General features: G+C 44.1%; 2 protein-coding genes and 2 non-coding genes across 6 annotated transcripts; 1 reads left to right on the top strand and 3 right to left on the bottom strand.

The window, feature by feature from the left end:
- Positions 1-1,772: 1,772 nt before the first annotated feature.
- Positions 1,773-8,430, bottom strand: LOC137793149 (eukaryotic translation initiation factor 3 subunit B). The gene is made up of 19 exons (XM_068589144.1): positions 8,076-8,430; positions 6,814-7,006; positions 6,605-6,724; positions 6,455-6,512; positions 6,223-6,351; positions 5,954-6,111; positions 5,489-5,620; positions 5,309-5,375; positions 5,167-5,213; positions 4,826-5,036; positions 4,653-4,725; positions 4,441-4,563; positions 4,253-4,331; positions 3,903-4,041; positions 3,657-3,782; positions 3,363-3,440; positions 3,133-3,241; positions 2,937-3,049; positions 1,773-2,317 (listed from the first exon to the last, which is right to left on the bottom strand). Exons 1-18 carry the CDS (start codon positions 8,173-8,175, stop codon positions 2,949-2,951), a joined length of 2,043 nt encoding a protein of 680 aa, XP_068445245.1. The 5' UTR covers positions 8,176-8,430; the 3' UTR covers positions 1,773-2,317; positions 2,937-2,948.
- On the bottom strand, positions 3,518-3,605 carry LOC137793367 (small nucleolar RNA SNORD60). The gene has a single exon (XR_011078211.1). It is a non-coding gene; the product is annotated as a small nucleolar RNA SNORD60 (small nucleolar RNA).
- LOC137793364 (small nucleolar RNA SNORD60) lies at positions 4,124-4,212 on the bottom strand. Its single transcript, XR_011078208.1, has one exon. It is a non-coding gene; the product is annotated as a small nucleolar RNA SNORD60 (small nucleolar RNA).
- brat1 (BRCA1-associated ATM activator 1) lies at positions 8,259-14,686 on the top strand. 3 transcript variants are annotated; one of them, XM_068589140.1, is made up of 12 exons: positions 8,259-8,819; positions 9,533-9,681; positions 9,758-9,905; positions 10,024-10,438; positions 10,809-10,934; positions 11,142-11,236; positions 11,321-11,424; positions 11,516-11,699; positions 11,905-11,978; positions 12,713-12,797; positions 12,889-13,148; positions 13,925-14,686. In XM_068589140.1, exons 1-12 carry the CDS (start codon positions 8,693-8,695, stop codon positions 14,684-14,686), a joined length of 2,529 nt encoding a protein of 842 aa, XP_068445241.1. In that variant the 5' UTR covers positions 8,259-8,692. The 3 variants fall into 3 exon arrangements, with proteins under 3 accessions (XP_068445241.1, XP_068445244.1, XP_068445242.1); XM_068589143.1 differs by having other exon boundaries at positions 11,324-11,424; XM_068589141.1 differs by having other exon boundaries at positions 8,261-8,819; positions 11,145-11,236.
- Positions 14,687-14,729: the final 43 nt, after the last annotated feature.

Below are 14,729 nucleotides of genomic sequence, written 5' to 3' on the forward strand. Positions count from 1 at the left end.
GACACTTTACTTCAGATTTATGTTCTTTATACTTCTATTTTACTCCATTTTAGAGGGAAATATCTGACTTTTTAATCTCCTACAACAATTTGATGCCGATTGCTTGATATAAAAAAACATATAATATGCTTATGTATGATGTGTAACAAGGCCTATCATACTAATCCACTACACAAAGTATGTAGCTAGCAGACATTCACATTTTTTATTAGTGACAAAAAGGGAATAATATAACACAAGCAATTCTCCATATTGAATACTTTTACTATTATACAGCTACTGAAGTAACATTTTTAATTCAGGACTTTTACATATAGTATATTCTTCCACCCCAAGTACTTCTACTTTTACTTAATCCAAATAAAAAGGCCTGTTAAACCTGAGTCTTGGTTTAGACAGTGAGCATTTAAGACGGTACATTTGAGGACATCAACTTCACACAATGTTCCTACCTGTGAAGTCAAGTCTCAAATGAGTTGTTATTTAACTGTTCTGTTCCCAGTGAACATCTGTACATACATCAGGTCTTAAGGTTAATGAGGTAAAAGATGTCTGCCGCCAAAAGAGTCAACATATAGAGTGGAACAACACTCATCTGAATTAGGGATTAACTGATGAACCTAAATGGCGCATCAATAACTAACCGTTCTGTGTCGACTGCAGATTTAGTTTGTCCTGAAAACTGTGAGGCAAAATGTTGGATATAAAACCAACAATTGCACTTTATTTACGGACATCGGTCAAATAAACCTGTTAGGAAAACTTCCTGATTTACTTCTTCGCAATCGTTATTTATTCCACACAAAAGAAATTATACTGTAGGATCTTACTTTCCCCAAGCAGATTAAATTACCAGTCAGACGGTGAGGATGACTCGATGGATGCCCGAGGACGTTCACCTTAATGACAGAGCAGCGATTCAGGAGATGAAAGAGAACTCTGTGATCTGGGCTCCATAAAATCTTTAACAACCATAAAATACATAGCAGATATGAAGCAGTGAAAGATTTTGATTTATGTCAGATTAAAATCATCCGAGCAGAACTTTTTTTCACTTTAAACGCAATTTAGCAAACCTTTTTTTTTTTTAAACCTCAGACGCAGCGACCTCAGTTTCAGCTGAGCTTTAAACTGAAGCTTCTAAGGATAGTTTATCGGTTTATCAAACATGATTTGTTACAAGCACTAAAAGGTTTACAGCATTCTTAATTTATAAACTGCAGATAAGTGAATGACCGAAGAAACATCCACCTCAACTTCTAACCAGCTGACTAAAACAAACATATGTATTAAAATGTTATGTGGATTGTTTTTTATTTCAAATAGAACAGCAAATCATCTATTGTTGTATAGATTGGATATTTCTTTTACTGGGTTATACACAATGCTCATTAGATCATGGGTGTTTAGAGCTGTATACAGGGTTGTAACTAAAAAATGTTTCTGTCAGTGCAATCAGTATTTTCATTAATTTAAGTCTATAATCTATAAATAGCTATCAGATTTCTAGAGCTGGAGGCGATGTCGTAAAATTGCTTGTTTTGTACCATCGTCAGTCCAAAGCTGAAATATAATGAATTGAAAGTGATATAAACCAGTAAAAGCGCTGCCAGTCCTGATACTCGAGCGGCTGAAACCAGAGCACGTGTCGCTTCTCTGTTTCATAAATGACTGAAACATCATCAAGATTGGTTGGTGATGCTGAAGAGCACGGAGAACAGACGACGCCCTCGCCAATAAAGAACCAAACACTGAGACACAGTCAGGTAGCATTGTGTTTGAATGTTTATTTAAAGTTATTCCCACTGCGCACCACCTCCCTGTGTGAAAGCCTAATCTGAAAGGAGGAGGATACAGGCCACTATAGTGCCACATCAGCGCATTTATAACGAAGGCTACTCGTTTCTTCTTAACACCATCATCCCCCACTGGTATGGCACTCTGTGCTGCCCTGTAATAACACACTTGCATGGTGAGGCCAGTTCATAACACAACCCCTGGAAAACGAAGGTCCGATAAGAGATGGGGCTGAGATTAGGGAGCAAGTTACTCCAATTGATGAATAGAAAAAAAAGGAAGCAGTATTACTAAATACCAAGTTCCACTGAAAAAAAAATGGTGTGAGACAAAGAGAAGTATGAAATACAAAGTATCCTCTTTTGTCCTCGGATGTGGCTGCTGCTCCGTAAGGCGTGCTTTGATGATGTCACTAAATATGAATGTTGAGGCTCTTGAACCCCAAAATTCACAATGTGGTCGTCGTCCTCCAATCAATGACGCAGCTCCTCTCTCCTCCTTCCACACAAAAACGGATGGACTGAAAGAGAGAGGGAGAGCGATTGTACAGATTATTATGTTATCGGCGTAAAGAGGGACAGAGGGAATAATACGCCAAGCCTGGTCTTAAAGTGAAGTCATTATAGAAAGCAGATGTCCCTAAATTTTCTCAGATGTTGTCGAGTTTTTTAAACCACAAAACAACTTTCATTCATCAAATTCAGCAGCTGCGCGAAGAATCAACAGTTACAAAAGGCCGCAGTTTCCCATTAAGTAAATCGTAAAAGATAATCACCGCCATTTTGGACAAATTTCCATCTTAAAACCTTAAGCACATAAGACACTATCTATGCTAACTACATGTTTAGGAGATAGTTTTTTTGGTAATGTGACCCTTTTGCAGGAGCTAAATATGAATAAGGCAAAACCAACACTGACTGCAAAGTTTTGTCCAATAATCCTTAAAGTCCAGTAAAACAGAAGTTAGAGCATCTTTCGCTTCTGTACTATCACGTATTTCACAGTGAAACAGAAAAAACAAGGAGCATAGTTAACCGAAGGATTTTATTAAATCCTCTGCATTTGACTGGACCGATAAAGACTATTCAGGATTTAACTGCATGAATCTAGTTTTCATGTATAATGTGTGTGAGTGTTACCTGCGTAGGGGACTACAGATCTCCAAGGGGAATGATTTCTTCGCTGATAAAAAACTCAATGGTCTCCTCCTCCCAGTCGTCCACATTGCTGTCCAGTTCATCGCTGTCCACTCCTGGAGGACAAACACACAGGTGTCAGTGATTTCCTTACGTAAAGTCGAAGACTCGCGAGTACTGAACATGAGAACGTTCTCACCTCCTCTGAGCTCGAGGCGGGCGCTCTTTTGTTCCTGATAGATCTGCTGCGCCGTCTCCCTGTAGCTACGGTAATCATCCATCATGGTCCGGCGCTTGTCCACCAGCTCCTACTCACAAACACGTCAAACATTTAGTGCCAAAACAGAATAACAGGCATCGTTTATCAATACATTATTTGTTTGTTTATTGTATGGAAGCTCATCAGTTAAAGAAATGAACATGTCAAACCTTAGAAGCCTTGGACTGGCTGAGACGATCCTTCTGCTCAAAGATCTTTGAGTATTTCTTAAGATCCTTCTTGATTAGCTGCACAAGGAAGAAGGATGATTACTGTAATTGGATGGCTCCAAAACCACAAATTTAAAAGACATTGTTCGAGATATGAGCCTCAGACTAGAGTTAGAATCAGGAGCCGCAGAGCAGCTCTCATACGAGGTGTCAGAAAAGTTATTTAGTTCGTCATCATTGGCTCCACACACAAACACATACACAGAATATATACTATATATACTATAATAGTACCTTGGCGTCTTCTATGTTGAGCAGGGAAGGAGGTCTGGGTCTCCAGAGCAGCTGACAGAAGCGGTCCTTGTTGTTCTTTTGGAGAAGACGGCCCTGGAACGTCCACAGCCAGTATGCATTGTCCACCTTTGAACATCAAAAAAAGGTGGAGGAAAAGGATGCCATGTTTAATATGTTGTTAACGGTGTATTGGTCTGGTAGGAAAGAAAAAGCTAAGTAGCCGTGAAGTCAGTTGGCAGCACGCACCTTGTGGCTCCACCAGGAGACGGAGGTGACGAGATAGCGGCCGGTGGGGTCCCACTCTACGTCAGAGGCCATGTAGTGCTCTGCTATGTTCATCATGGTGCAGTCGGACGTGTCCACAAAGGCAAGAGCACCATTCATACTGAACACAGACAGGAGATGAGAAGATTATACACTCGCACACAACGTCGTCATCATCAAAACAGATAAATCTGTAATATTGTGAGCCTCAGATCAGAGTTAGAATCAAAAAAAGGAGCGTAGCTCTCATACGAGGTGTCAGAAAAGTTATTTAGTTTGGTCGTCAGCGGCTTATTGTTGCCGTCACTGACACACACACAGATTTAACTAACCTCCTGAGTCCAGCCAGCACCAAGAACTGTCCCTGGGGGCTCCAGAAGATGCTGTTGGCCTGCTGCTTGTCAAACGTCTCTGAAGAAAAAAGGATTAAGCGTCACAGTCAGTGGAGGGTTATCGCTTGTTCTAGACTGTGCAAACTAGAGTCAGTAAGACAGTTAGTGCGTCGGTCTGATCTACTCACTCGAGAGCTCTATCTTGCCGTTGTTTTTGACATGATAGAAGGAGACGTTGATTCTTGGAGACTCTCCATGGAGAACAGCGAACTTGCTGCCGTTGGGTTCCCATGCAAACGCTATGATCCCTTCTGCAAAGACAGAAACACAACAATGCATCTAGATTTTCATTTCTTTTGGAAAACAAGTTACTTTGAGAGTTTTTTTCTTATGTGCTTACCCTTCATTTCCACCACATCGACAGGAACTTGCTTCTCTCTCATGCGGAAGATTTCAAAGTTGGTGACGACGCCCTGGAAAAGGGGAAAAAAATAAGTTGAGCATTTTTTTTCCTCCCCTCTTTTCCCCCCCTCACAGTGAGGTGTCAGCGGTTTCTCGCTGCTTTCTCTTTACCGGTGTTCCCTTCGGAGTCCTGTCCACTTTCACACACAGGTAGTCTCCATTTCTCTGCCAGTGCAGTTTGCAGTCGACAACATTGAAGAGGTTTCGGACGCGGATCTCCTGGCGGGTAGGGATCTGCATCAGAGTCACTCGCGCTGGAATATCTTTGTCCTCAGGTACCCAGAATGCTATGATGTTGTCACCGGGAGACCATGAGAAGTCCCTGTGAATAAACAAAAAGGTTATTCTCAATATTTCCCAATTTAAAGCAAAAATACTTTGTTTCTTTGCAACAAAAGACTTTGTTTCATTCCAACTGCAAGAAACAAAGTCAGAAAAGTATCCTTTCTTACTTGATCCCGGAAATCTTAAGACTCTTCTTGTCCAGCAAGCCCATTGACTAGAAGGAAGAGACAAATTGAAAAAAAAAAGTCAGCACTTTAACAAATACACACTTTAACAAATACAACTTTATGCTGTCTTTGCTTTACTTACTGGAGCCTCATAGATGCTCAGCGTGTCTGTGGTCATCCTGGCAAAGAACTTTCCATCGTGGCTCCATCTAGGAATCAATATGCTTCATTATAATACATTCATTACTGTAGGTGCAACAGATGTGAGCGCAACATAGAAGTCAATTGGAGACATAAAATCTTTCATGACCAAAACACTGACTTGAATATGGGCCAGTGTGCAGAGCTCTCGCAGTGGAAACCTCTCTTCTTGTGTCCGGTCAGAATGTCCCAGATGATGATGGCCTGTGGGTCCTCCTTCGTGTCCATCAGTGGACTGAAGGTCACCACATACCTGAAAGGCAGCACAACCACAAGTGGCATTTAAGATACGGCACTTTTTATTTAATATTATCCATAGTTCATTATTGATAAACTAAGCTGATGAGTTTCATACATATGAATAAGAATTACAGTATTTCCTATAGCTATTATTTCAATGTGTCAAGATACATTTTTCATCAACAGTTAGGCCTGGTATTAGCAAAATAATTAGATTATGGCCAAAAAATCTTGTTGGAACATGTAAAATATATTTTAAAAAGTGCATCAGTTCACATCATGAACGCTTCAACACTAAATCCTACGAAAGTGGCTATAAGTAGGGCAAAACAGCAATATTGATTACCTCTCACACGGTGAGAAGTCGATGAGGGACACGCCCTGATGGCTGAACCTCTGAATCTGCTTAAACTTCTCGCCGCCCCACAATGCAATACCACGTTGATGGAAGGTGGCCAGGTAGGTGCCTTTAGGAGACCAGCGCACGTACGTCTCTGTCCAGCGCTGCATCAAGATACAAAACCATCATTAGTCTGCAAGCCAACAAGTAACGTTGAATTACATTTATTACAACCTTTATTAACGCTGCAGTTCAAAGTGTGAGCAACTACTTACTGCTCTCTCCTCAGATATGATTGGATCCTTAGCATCGTTGTTAAAAATGACCGTCCTCTCTCCAGCTTCGTAGATAACACTGTACTGGTCACGACAGTCTGGGTCCTCAGTCCAATGGCGCATATTTCCCTAAACAGGCAGACAGTTTGGCATATTCATTTGTTGAAATTCAGTACCGTATTTGAAAGGATTTCACCGGATAAAAAGCTCCCATCTCTTCTAAAATACTCACAAAATCTTTAAAAGGCTGCTTCTCTGGAGTTTCCCACTCATCACTGATGTTCATGTACCTGGGGAAATAAACGGACAGAATGAATCTACTTGTCTCACATTCATCTGCCGTCATATTTGATCCACCTCTGATCCGACTCCGCACACTCACTTGTCAAAGTCGGTGAAGAGGTTGACTCTGAATGTATGTTGCTTGTCGAGTTTGTATCCATCTGCGTTCTTTACCGCTTCGAGGGCCTGGTTAGGACCACCATACTCCAAGAAGATATATCTGCATGAGATATGGGTTTGTTTTACATCTTATTTTCCACATTAAAGCAAGTGTACTCCCATAACAAGTGCATGGACCAGATCACGTACCCTTTGGTCAAGCCATCAGCCTCTGGATAGAACTCAGTGGCGATCTTGCCAAACTTGGAGAAAATCTTGTGTATGACGTTCTTGAGTTTCTCCAAACGCTCCTGGCCCACCTGAGGGACGTTGTCCACCACCACCACCGAGTCGATGCCGTCAGCCTCCTGGGGCTTCTCCCTCAGGATGTCCTCCATGAGCTCTAAAGGGGAGACAATGAGGAGCGGGAAGATTAGGGAGGGCAACACTGACGCTAGTCACTTATCTGATCCGTCTGTGTTAAACTTTGCTTACAAATACAATTTCAAACAAAAGCTTCTAAGATAAAACTGGATCAGGGATTTAACAGGTATAATATGAGGCTCAACTAATTTGCCACCTATTTATATATTTCCGTACCCCCAGTCAGCAGGTAAAGGTGGTACACTATGAAAACATTAAGTAATAACATAAATGATTTTGTAAAGTACTCTATACCCTGATGTCAATTAAATAAGTACAGCCTAAACTAATGCATCTGATATTTTAGAGAGGTGATAATTTAACTCTACTGTTATATTTGGGGATTTGTAGTTTTTAATGTTTAGCCTCCTCAACGATTGTACAAACATTACATTAAAAATGTACTCTGAGTAACGTAATACAATACTACAACACCGCAATGGACATAAAGATTAAAAAGAAACCAACCAAGAAAACTGAACACTTCATACTACTTCACATGTAAATATTTTACTGCAGGGCTGTTACATTAGTCTTCATTGAGTATTACTCAACCTACTGATGTGTAATTTGTTCACGTTTGTGTTGGCAGACATGGAGAGCACTGTGTACTCAGCATCCACGTTTATCTGACGTGAAAGCTTCGTTTACCAGCCGCTTCACACAAAACCACAGACTGGAGTCTCGCAGTAGTGGTCTTGGCCTTCAACATTAACTCAGCCAGTTAATATACAAAGCTTTTCATTAGTCCGCTGTTGTAATTTTCACAATGACAGCGACAAGGCCACAGCTTGGTGTCCGGCTGAGGCTTTCCATAGCCGTGAAACGCAACACGGAGCGAACGGATGACGATAAGGAAAATGGCGATGTAGGATAACATATTGTTTGATATTTGTGTTAATAAAATCTCAAGATTTAAACATGACAAGCCCGTTTGACAAAGTGACGAGTTGTGTGGATTTATAGCGTTTTGTAGTTCAGTTAGTGCGATTCATAGCTAACGGTTAGCAGCAGGCCAGAAAGCCGGGGTGTTTCCTGCGGCCGCTCACCCTCGTCTTCGACGTCATCCTCGAAGTCCTCCGGGTCGCTGAAGGAGGGCTCATCCTCGTCATACTCTGGGTCGTCCACCATGTCCACCGTGTCTTGCATTTATCGGCTGTTACGAGAAAGATTTCTCGCCACTACGGAGCAAAATCCCAAAAATTAAGAGGCTGACGGTCCTCGACCGGCGCGGCACCATGTGCGGTTTCAGTGAAAATGGACGACGCGACGGAAACGTGACACCGGAACCAGTTCGACTGGGAAAGGAAGCGCAGCGGCGGGAAGTAGAGGTGTAAAACATAGGGACCGAGGTCCACGACTGCACCCTCGCGTGTAGCTTACCGTCCAATAGTTTACAGATCAGTAAACAGCGCAGGCGTCCTTGTTACGTTTTGCAGCGAAAGAAGAGGAGAGCCACGCGCACCCGGTGGATCCGAAACGATTTCCCGCGAGATGGACGTTTAGCTTAAATGCAACATTTTGACAGCTACACAACATAGCGTCTAGCTGTATTTCCAGATAAGTTAGTCTGTGCATAATTAAATAGTGTATACACACACACACACACACACACACACACACACACACACACACACACACACACACACACAGACACGTTAGCACCATGGACGCAGCGTGTGTGTCGCTGCTGCCCGGTGTGTGTGAGGTGCTGGCGGCCTCAGGGAGCTCTCTGCCCGATGACACCAGCCTGGAGAAACTGCTGGACTGGTTCACAGGGCTCACCGAGGCCGGTTAGTACCGAACATGGTGGGACGGTTCCGCTTTCTGTCCTCATTCCTCCTGCCTTCTTCTCTTTATGGTTTCCTCCATCTTAGACCTCTCAAGGTGGAGCTTTCAGGGGCTTTTTGCTGTTCCTGTAGTTGGATGTCAGGTGAACTGGAGACATGTCACAGCCAGGTAGCTGGAAGGATATAAGGCTATGACCCCTGAGAGGCCACTTTGAACACTCAAGCTCCACTGCCTGGCCTTTCATTTGTTTAATTAGTTGGCTATTTAATTTGTTTGAGGATATTCACCACTAAAGCACCAGTTTTGATCATCAGTTTATTTAAATGTGTCTATAAAACAGCGTTGCAGCCAAACTCTAATACTGGGACAAAAACAAGAGACATATGGGAATACGAAACAAACTATAAACAAATGTATTTCACACAACACAATGAAAAAAGTAGATGAATGAATGAATCAGTACAGCAGGTGATTTGAATAGTGTGAAAAGATACCCTATTATTATTATTTGTCTCGATATAATACATGCATGGTACATATTCCTAAATAATTATATCCATAAGAACAAAACTGTCATATAAAGTCTGCCAAAATGAAGCATATGAATGAACAAAGAGTGAGGGGAACAGGAGGATCTGCCTTGAAGGTTATTCCAACCCAGGATGTGTAATAGATCTGTGCCAGTGTCTCATGTTCACCTTTGCTCCTCTTGAAGGGGGATCTCTGCTGGAGGCCTGCCCATGTCTGCTCGAATTCATATCCACTGTGGTTCACAACACGGCTTCAGACCCCGGCGTCCTCTCCTTCACCCTCAGACTCACCGGCTTAATGGCTGCCACTGAGGACGGCTTCAAGCGGCTTCAGGTCGAGTCAATGGCTCCGTGTACTTTTACCAAACTGTTGAAACAAATTCTGACTTTGGTGACGTTGCCGCCTGCAGGAACGCTCGGTTCTGAACCAGGTTTTCCACCTTCAGCGCTGGCAAGACGCTGGACTCTGGGAGGATCCCTGCTTACGGATCGGCTGGATCCAGGGCTTACGGAGCATGCTGCAGCACCCAAAGGCTCTCAGCTTCTTTGTGCAATCAGGTGACTTTTCATGTTTGGAAATGAGACCATCTCTCCTAAAATGTTGTATATTCTAAAAGACAATTGGATGAGAAAAAAGCAGGCAATACTTAATTCATACAATCTATTTTCCTCACAGATTTCATTGACCCGCTCCTTCAACTCCAGACAGACCCGAGTCTGTTCGTTGCCTCAGCTGCCAATCAAATGCTCGCCCACATCTTACTCTTCTTTCAGCCAGCCTCTTCTCTGGGATGTAACGGCGAAGATAAGAAAGAAGAAGATGACGGCAGGACGCATGCCAGCGCAGAGTACACGGCTGCTCTCACGGCGATCTCAGAGTACCTCAAGGCGTCGCTGGTTCCCAAAAAATACACAAACCTCCGTCAGAGTCTGCAGATCCTCAAACTGCTGGCGCTGCTCCTGGCCCGGGCCGAGCCTCCTCTCTGGGAAGAGCTGCTCCAGACAGTCGCGAACTCTCTGGAGGAACTGGTGACGGCCGGCTGCAGTCAGCTCACGCTGCCTCTGATGGACGTCATTCTGGCTGCATACAGGTCGACTGTCTCTCCATGTGAACACAAACACATACATATAATACGTTAACATCACTGCCACATATAAGCAAACCCATTGACGAGAAAGTATGAAGAAAAATGCAGATGAACAACAAGTGCTTAAAGGAAAATGCATGAAAAGATGTTTGTAGATAAGTTGTTATAAGAATTAGAAAAACACATATTTCCATTCCATGTATTATCAGTAGTTACTGAATTAAAGGAATAGTTAGAAGCTGCATTGACTCCCACCTCTAGTGTGCTAACAGAGCACATGCTGCAAAAACATAAAGTAAAAGGAGAGAGGGGAATATGCGCTGTGATGATGGCGTCCAGCTGAATTGATCGAGTGAAACGTGTTTGTCTGCAGCCGCTCCGGCGCTGATGAGCGTGCCCTGGACCAACGTGTGAGCCGTCTTCTGTCGTCCATGTTGAGCGTTAACAAACCCGCTGACCTCATTCATGCTGCAGCCGCTTTTCTTCGCCGGGGTCACCAGTAAGCATCTGTTCACAGCACGACGCCACACTCGCCAGTCTTCACTGTCACCAGTGGATGACCAGCACGACCTCAGCTTTCTGACATTCAAGTTGCAGAAACAATCAATTAATTTACCCGTGTGTGCTATTTTCTTCTTCTTCTTCTTCTTCTTCTTCTTCTTCTTCTTCTTCTTCTTCTTCTTCTTCTTCTTCTTCTTCTTCTGAGCAGTGATACTGTCCACACAGCCCGGGCCGTGAGAATACTACTGCTACCCCTCCACATTGTAACTGGTCAAACACTGCTGGGCGCAGACACCACTGGTAAAACACACAGATATACACAGAAAACATCATTATAAAGCATGTTTAGCATCTTTATAACTAGATGTACTTTTGTTCCTGCAGCAGATGAGCATCAGTCTTCAGTGATGGAGCAGCTGGAGTGCAAAAGCTCCTGCATCTCCGTGATCTGTGTCTGTCTGACAAACACACCGCAGATCACACTCACGGTGAGGCCGTGAAGACAGCCAGAGGAGATGGACTGTATTGATGTGCAGCAGACTGACACCACTGCCTCTCTCTCTCTTTTTATCCTCCTAGCCTTCCGACGTCCTCCCCTGTCCTCCACAGTTAATTGTCACTGCAGTTCTGTCATTGTTAAAGATCTGCACCGGCGTCTCCTCTTCGTCCACTGGTTGCAGTAAGGTTTGCAGGAACGTAATCGGCAGTGGCAAAGTTCAGAAATGTGCACTCGAGGCTCTGACGGCTCTCAACAGCAGCTCAGGTAACACTGAGTGTCTATGTGGGATTGTCCTGTTAGAAATACTGTTCTATTTTCTTTAACCAAACACTTTTACAACTTTTACTGACACAAAAACAAATGCTGCAGCATCTGAACATTATGTGTTGTGTGTGTGTGTGTGTGTGTGAGAGTAAGTGTTTTTCAGATTAAAACATGTAGCATGTGTCCTCCATGTTGTGTGTTTCAGGAGCGAAGGAGTTGATGAGTGAAGTGTTCACAGTTCTGATGCAATATCTGAACAATCCTGATTCTGATCCCACGGTAAGTTTTTTTGAGTGTGTCTGTGTGTGTGTGTGTGTGTGTGTGTGTGTGTGTGTGTGTGTGTGTGTTGCTGTTGTCTTCTGCTCAACTGCAACCTCGTTTATTTTGTCACCGACGTTCAACTTCTGCTGACAAGCAGTGACTTAGAAGAAGACGCCACCACTCACCGATTGATCTTAACCTGTTAAAATATATTTAAAAAATACAATCTATCTTTTTGAGAAGAATATTTTACTTTCAGAACAGGACGTACTTTTTCATACTCCATACTGATGTGTGCATTCTGTCACGTATAGAAGCAAAGTATTTGAGAGTGGAACAGAAGTATGAGGGTACAAAATAAATACTATCCTTTAGTCAAATGCTGGTAAGATACCTGACTTCAATCACCAGACAAACAAACATTGTTTGGTGAGTGTAGCAAATAGACACACTATTAGCAATAGACACTAGATTATTAGTGTCAATTGATAATAGACACTATTATTAATACACACACTATTGAGTGTCTGGTACAATATGAAACATTCAGCCGTTTGGCCATTGGACAAAGGTGAGTAGTATGACATCATAATCCTTACTAAATGTCCACTTACTAACTGTTTTTAAGCTTTCCACATTGAATCCAGATTTAAAGTTACAAAGAGAGTCTCAGTCTATTTCTAAGGGTTCTAATCTTAAGCTGTAAGTCAGTGCTGTTTTCTATCATTGAGGAGTCTTTCTGTGTTTCTAAGGTGCTCCACAAATCCTACCAGGCCTTAGCGAAATGGACGAGTGTGTCCACAGACGCGTCCGTCGTAACAGACCAGCTCCGACAAGGTGAGGTTCACCAGCAGCGTATTGCATACATGCGGCTGTAATACACAGCAACGTGTCCCTGAAGGTAAACGTATGTGTATACCGGTGTCAGATCTCGTGGACGTAGTGAAGAAGCGCGTGTGTGACATGCGCTGGGAGGTGAGGGACTCCACGGTGGAGTTTCTGGGACACCTCGCAGGTGTGCGCGTCTCGGAGGCGTCCGGCGCCCTGCTGGGCGTCCGCTGCACCGTTCCTCTCCTGAAGGAGGCGCTCCAGGATACGGAGAGCTACGTGAGAGCCAGCGCCATCTGTGCACTGGCAAAGACGCGGACACACAGCTGGCAGCAGGGGACAGCGCTCAGTCAGGAGGAGGTAGGCGGACATTGTTTTAATTTGAATCTGAGGAAAAGAGACTGTCGGCACAAGACGACGCTGAAGAACGCGCTGTGGTGTAAAGCAGTGTGTCAGATGTCAGTTGTTTGAGATTTTGGCTAATTTAACACAAGCCGCTATTTTCTTTGGACCAAGACAAGTTAGGATCAACATTTAGGACCACGTTACAGTCTGTCATGTCTTTTGGTTGTGCCCAACCTTCCACACACACACTGGGTTGTGTTAACTATGTTCCATTCGTCGTGGTGTTTCTGACATATTAGCTTGCATCTCAGAGTTCACCGATATTCAAATGAAGACATTTTTATTCTCAGAGAACCTCCGCTTCTCTGGAGCATTACAAAAAAAAACTTGTCCAAAATGCAGCTGCAAGAATTTTTACTGAACCAAAATATTTTAACACACAACACAGATTTGCAAAATTGTGGCTCTATTTCCAAAAAAAAAAAAGGGTGATGACACGGTTACCTGTAATTTCTGTAAAATGGTTGTAATTTATTTCAACATTTTCAAATATTACGAGAGATAATTGTTTGACCGTATATTTTATACATTTGTTTATTCATTTTGTACAGTTACCATTTTCTCCTTTGGTCTTCATTTTTTTATTTTTTATTTTATGTATTGACACTCAAAATGAACGCACTAACCCGTGTCGTTGTTCAGGGCCTCGACAGATAAAAAAAATAACAAGATGACAAACAATGTGTTTGAATGTAAACTTGACTTTTACTGGTGAATCTCCGTCCTTCCAGACTGAAATAGTGAGCCGGCTGCTTGAAATCCTCTCAGAGGACACGGAGGGCTTCCCCAGGAGGGCTGTCGTGCGATACTTCATCTCCTGGTTCTCTTCGTGCTCCTCGTCCTCGTCGCCATCCGCATCCTCTTGCTCCTCCGCCTCGCTGCTGATGCAGTCCGTGCGCTCCGTCCTCTCGCGAGGCAGCGCCGATCTGGACTGGGAGGTCAAAGTCCACACGCTGGAGCTGGCCGAGCTGCTGCTGGCCGATGTCTTTTCAGGTCATCAGGGTTACGGGAAGCGTTCAGGTGCCCTGCCGCGCCCCGATGGCGTGGTCTCTGACCACACCTGCGCACACGCAGAGGGCGCAGAGTCACATTTGGCCGGCGCGGTCGAGCTGGGAGTCATCTCGGCGCTGTTGAGCGGTCTGGTCGACTGCGACAGGCCCGTGGGTCTGAGGGCCTGTCGCCTGCTGGTGACGCTCAGAGACGCGGTCTGCCCTCCGGCGCCGGGCGCGGCGGCGGTATCCTGCGAACTGCCCGTCTGGGGCTGGGGCCGGGAGATCAGAAAGACGCTCGGGGACGAGGGAGGCGACGGCGTGAGCGTGTGCGAGGCGTTGAGGTCTCTGGGTTTGGACCAGCGGCTGGACGTCCTCGCTCAAAGCAGCGACCACGTCCACAACTCCGCTCTCTCTCTGCTGCAGGACATACTGACCGCGAGCGCCGCTCACACTCACCCAGACGCACAGCCGGGGGAAGAGGTCATCGTGGACTGCTACTGACACACACACACACACACACACACACACACACACACACTCGGCC

This window comes from Clinocottus analis, unplaced genomic scaffold (genome assembly GCF_023055335.1).
Source record: "Clinocottus analis isolate CAN_PGR_092001 unplaced genomic scaffold, fCliAna1.0.p SCAF_22, whole genome shotgun sequence".
Lineage (NCBI taxonomy): Eukaryota > Metazoa > Chordata > Actinopteri > Perciformes > Cottidae > Clinocottus > Clinocottus analis.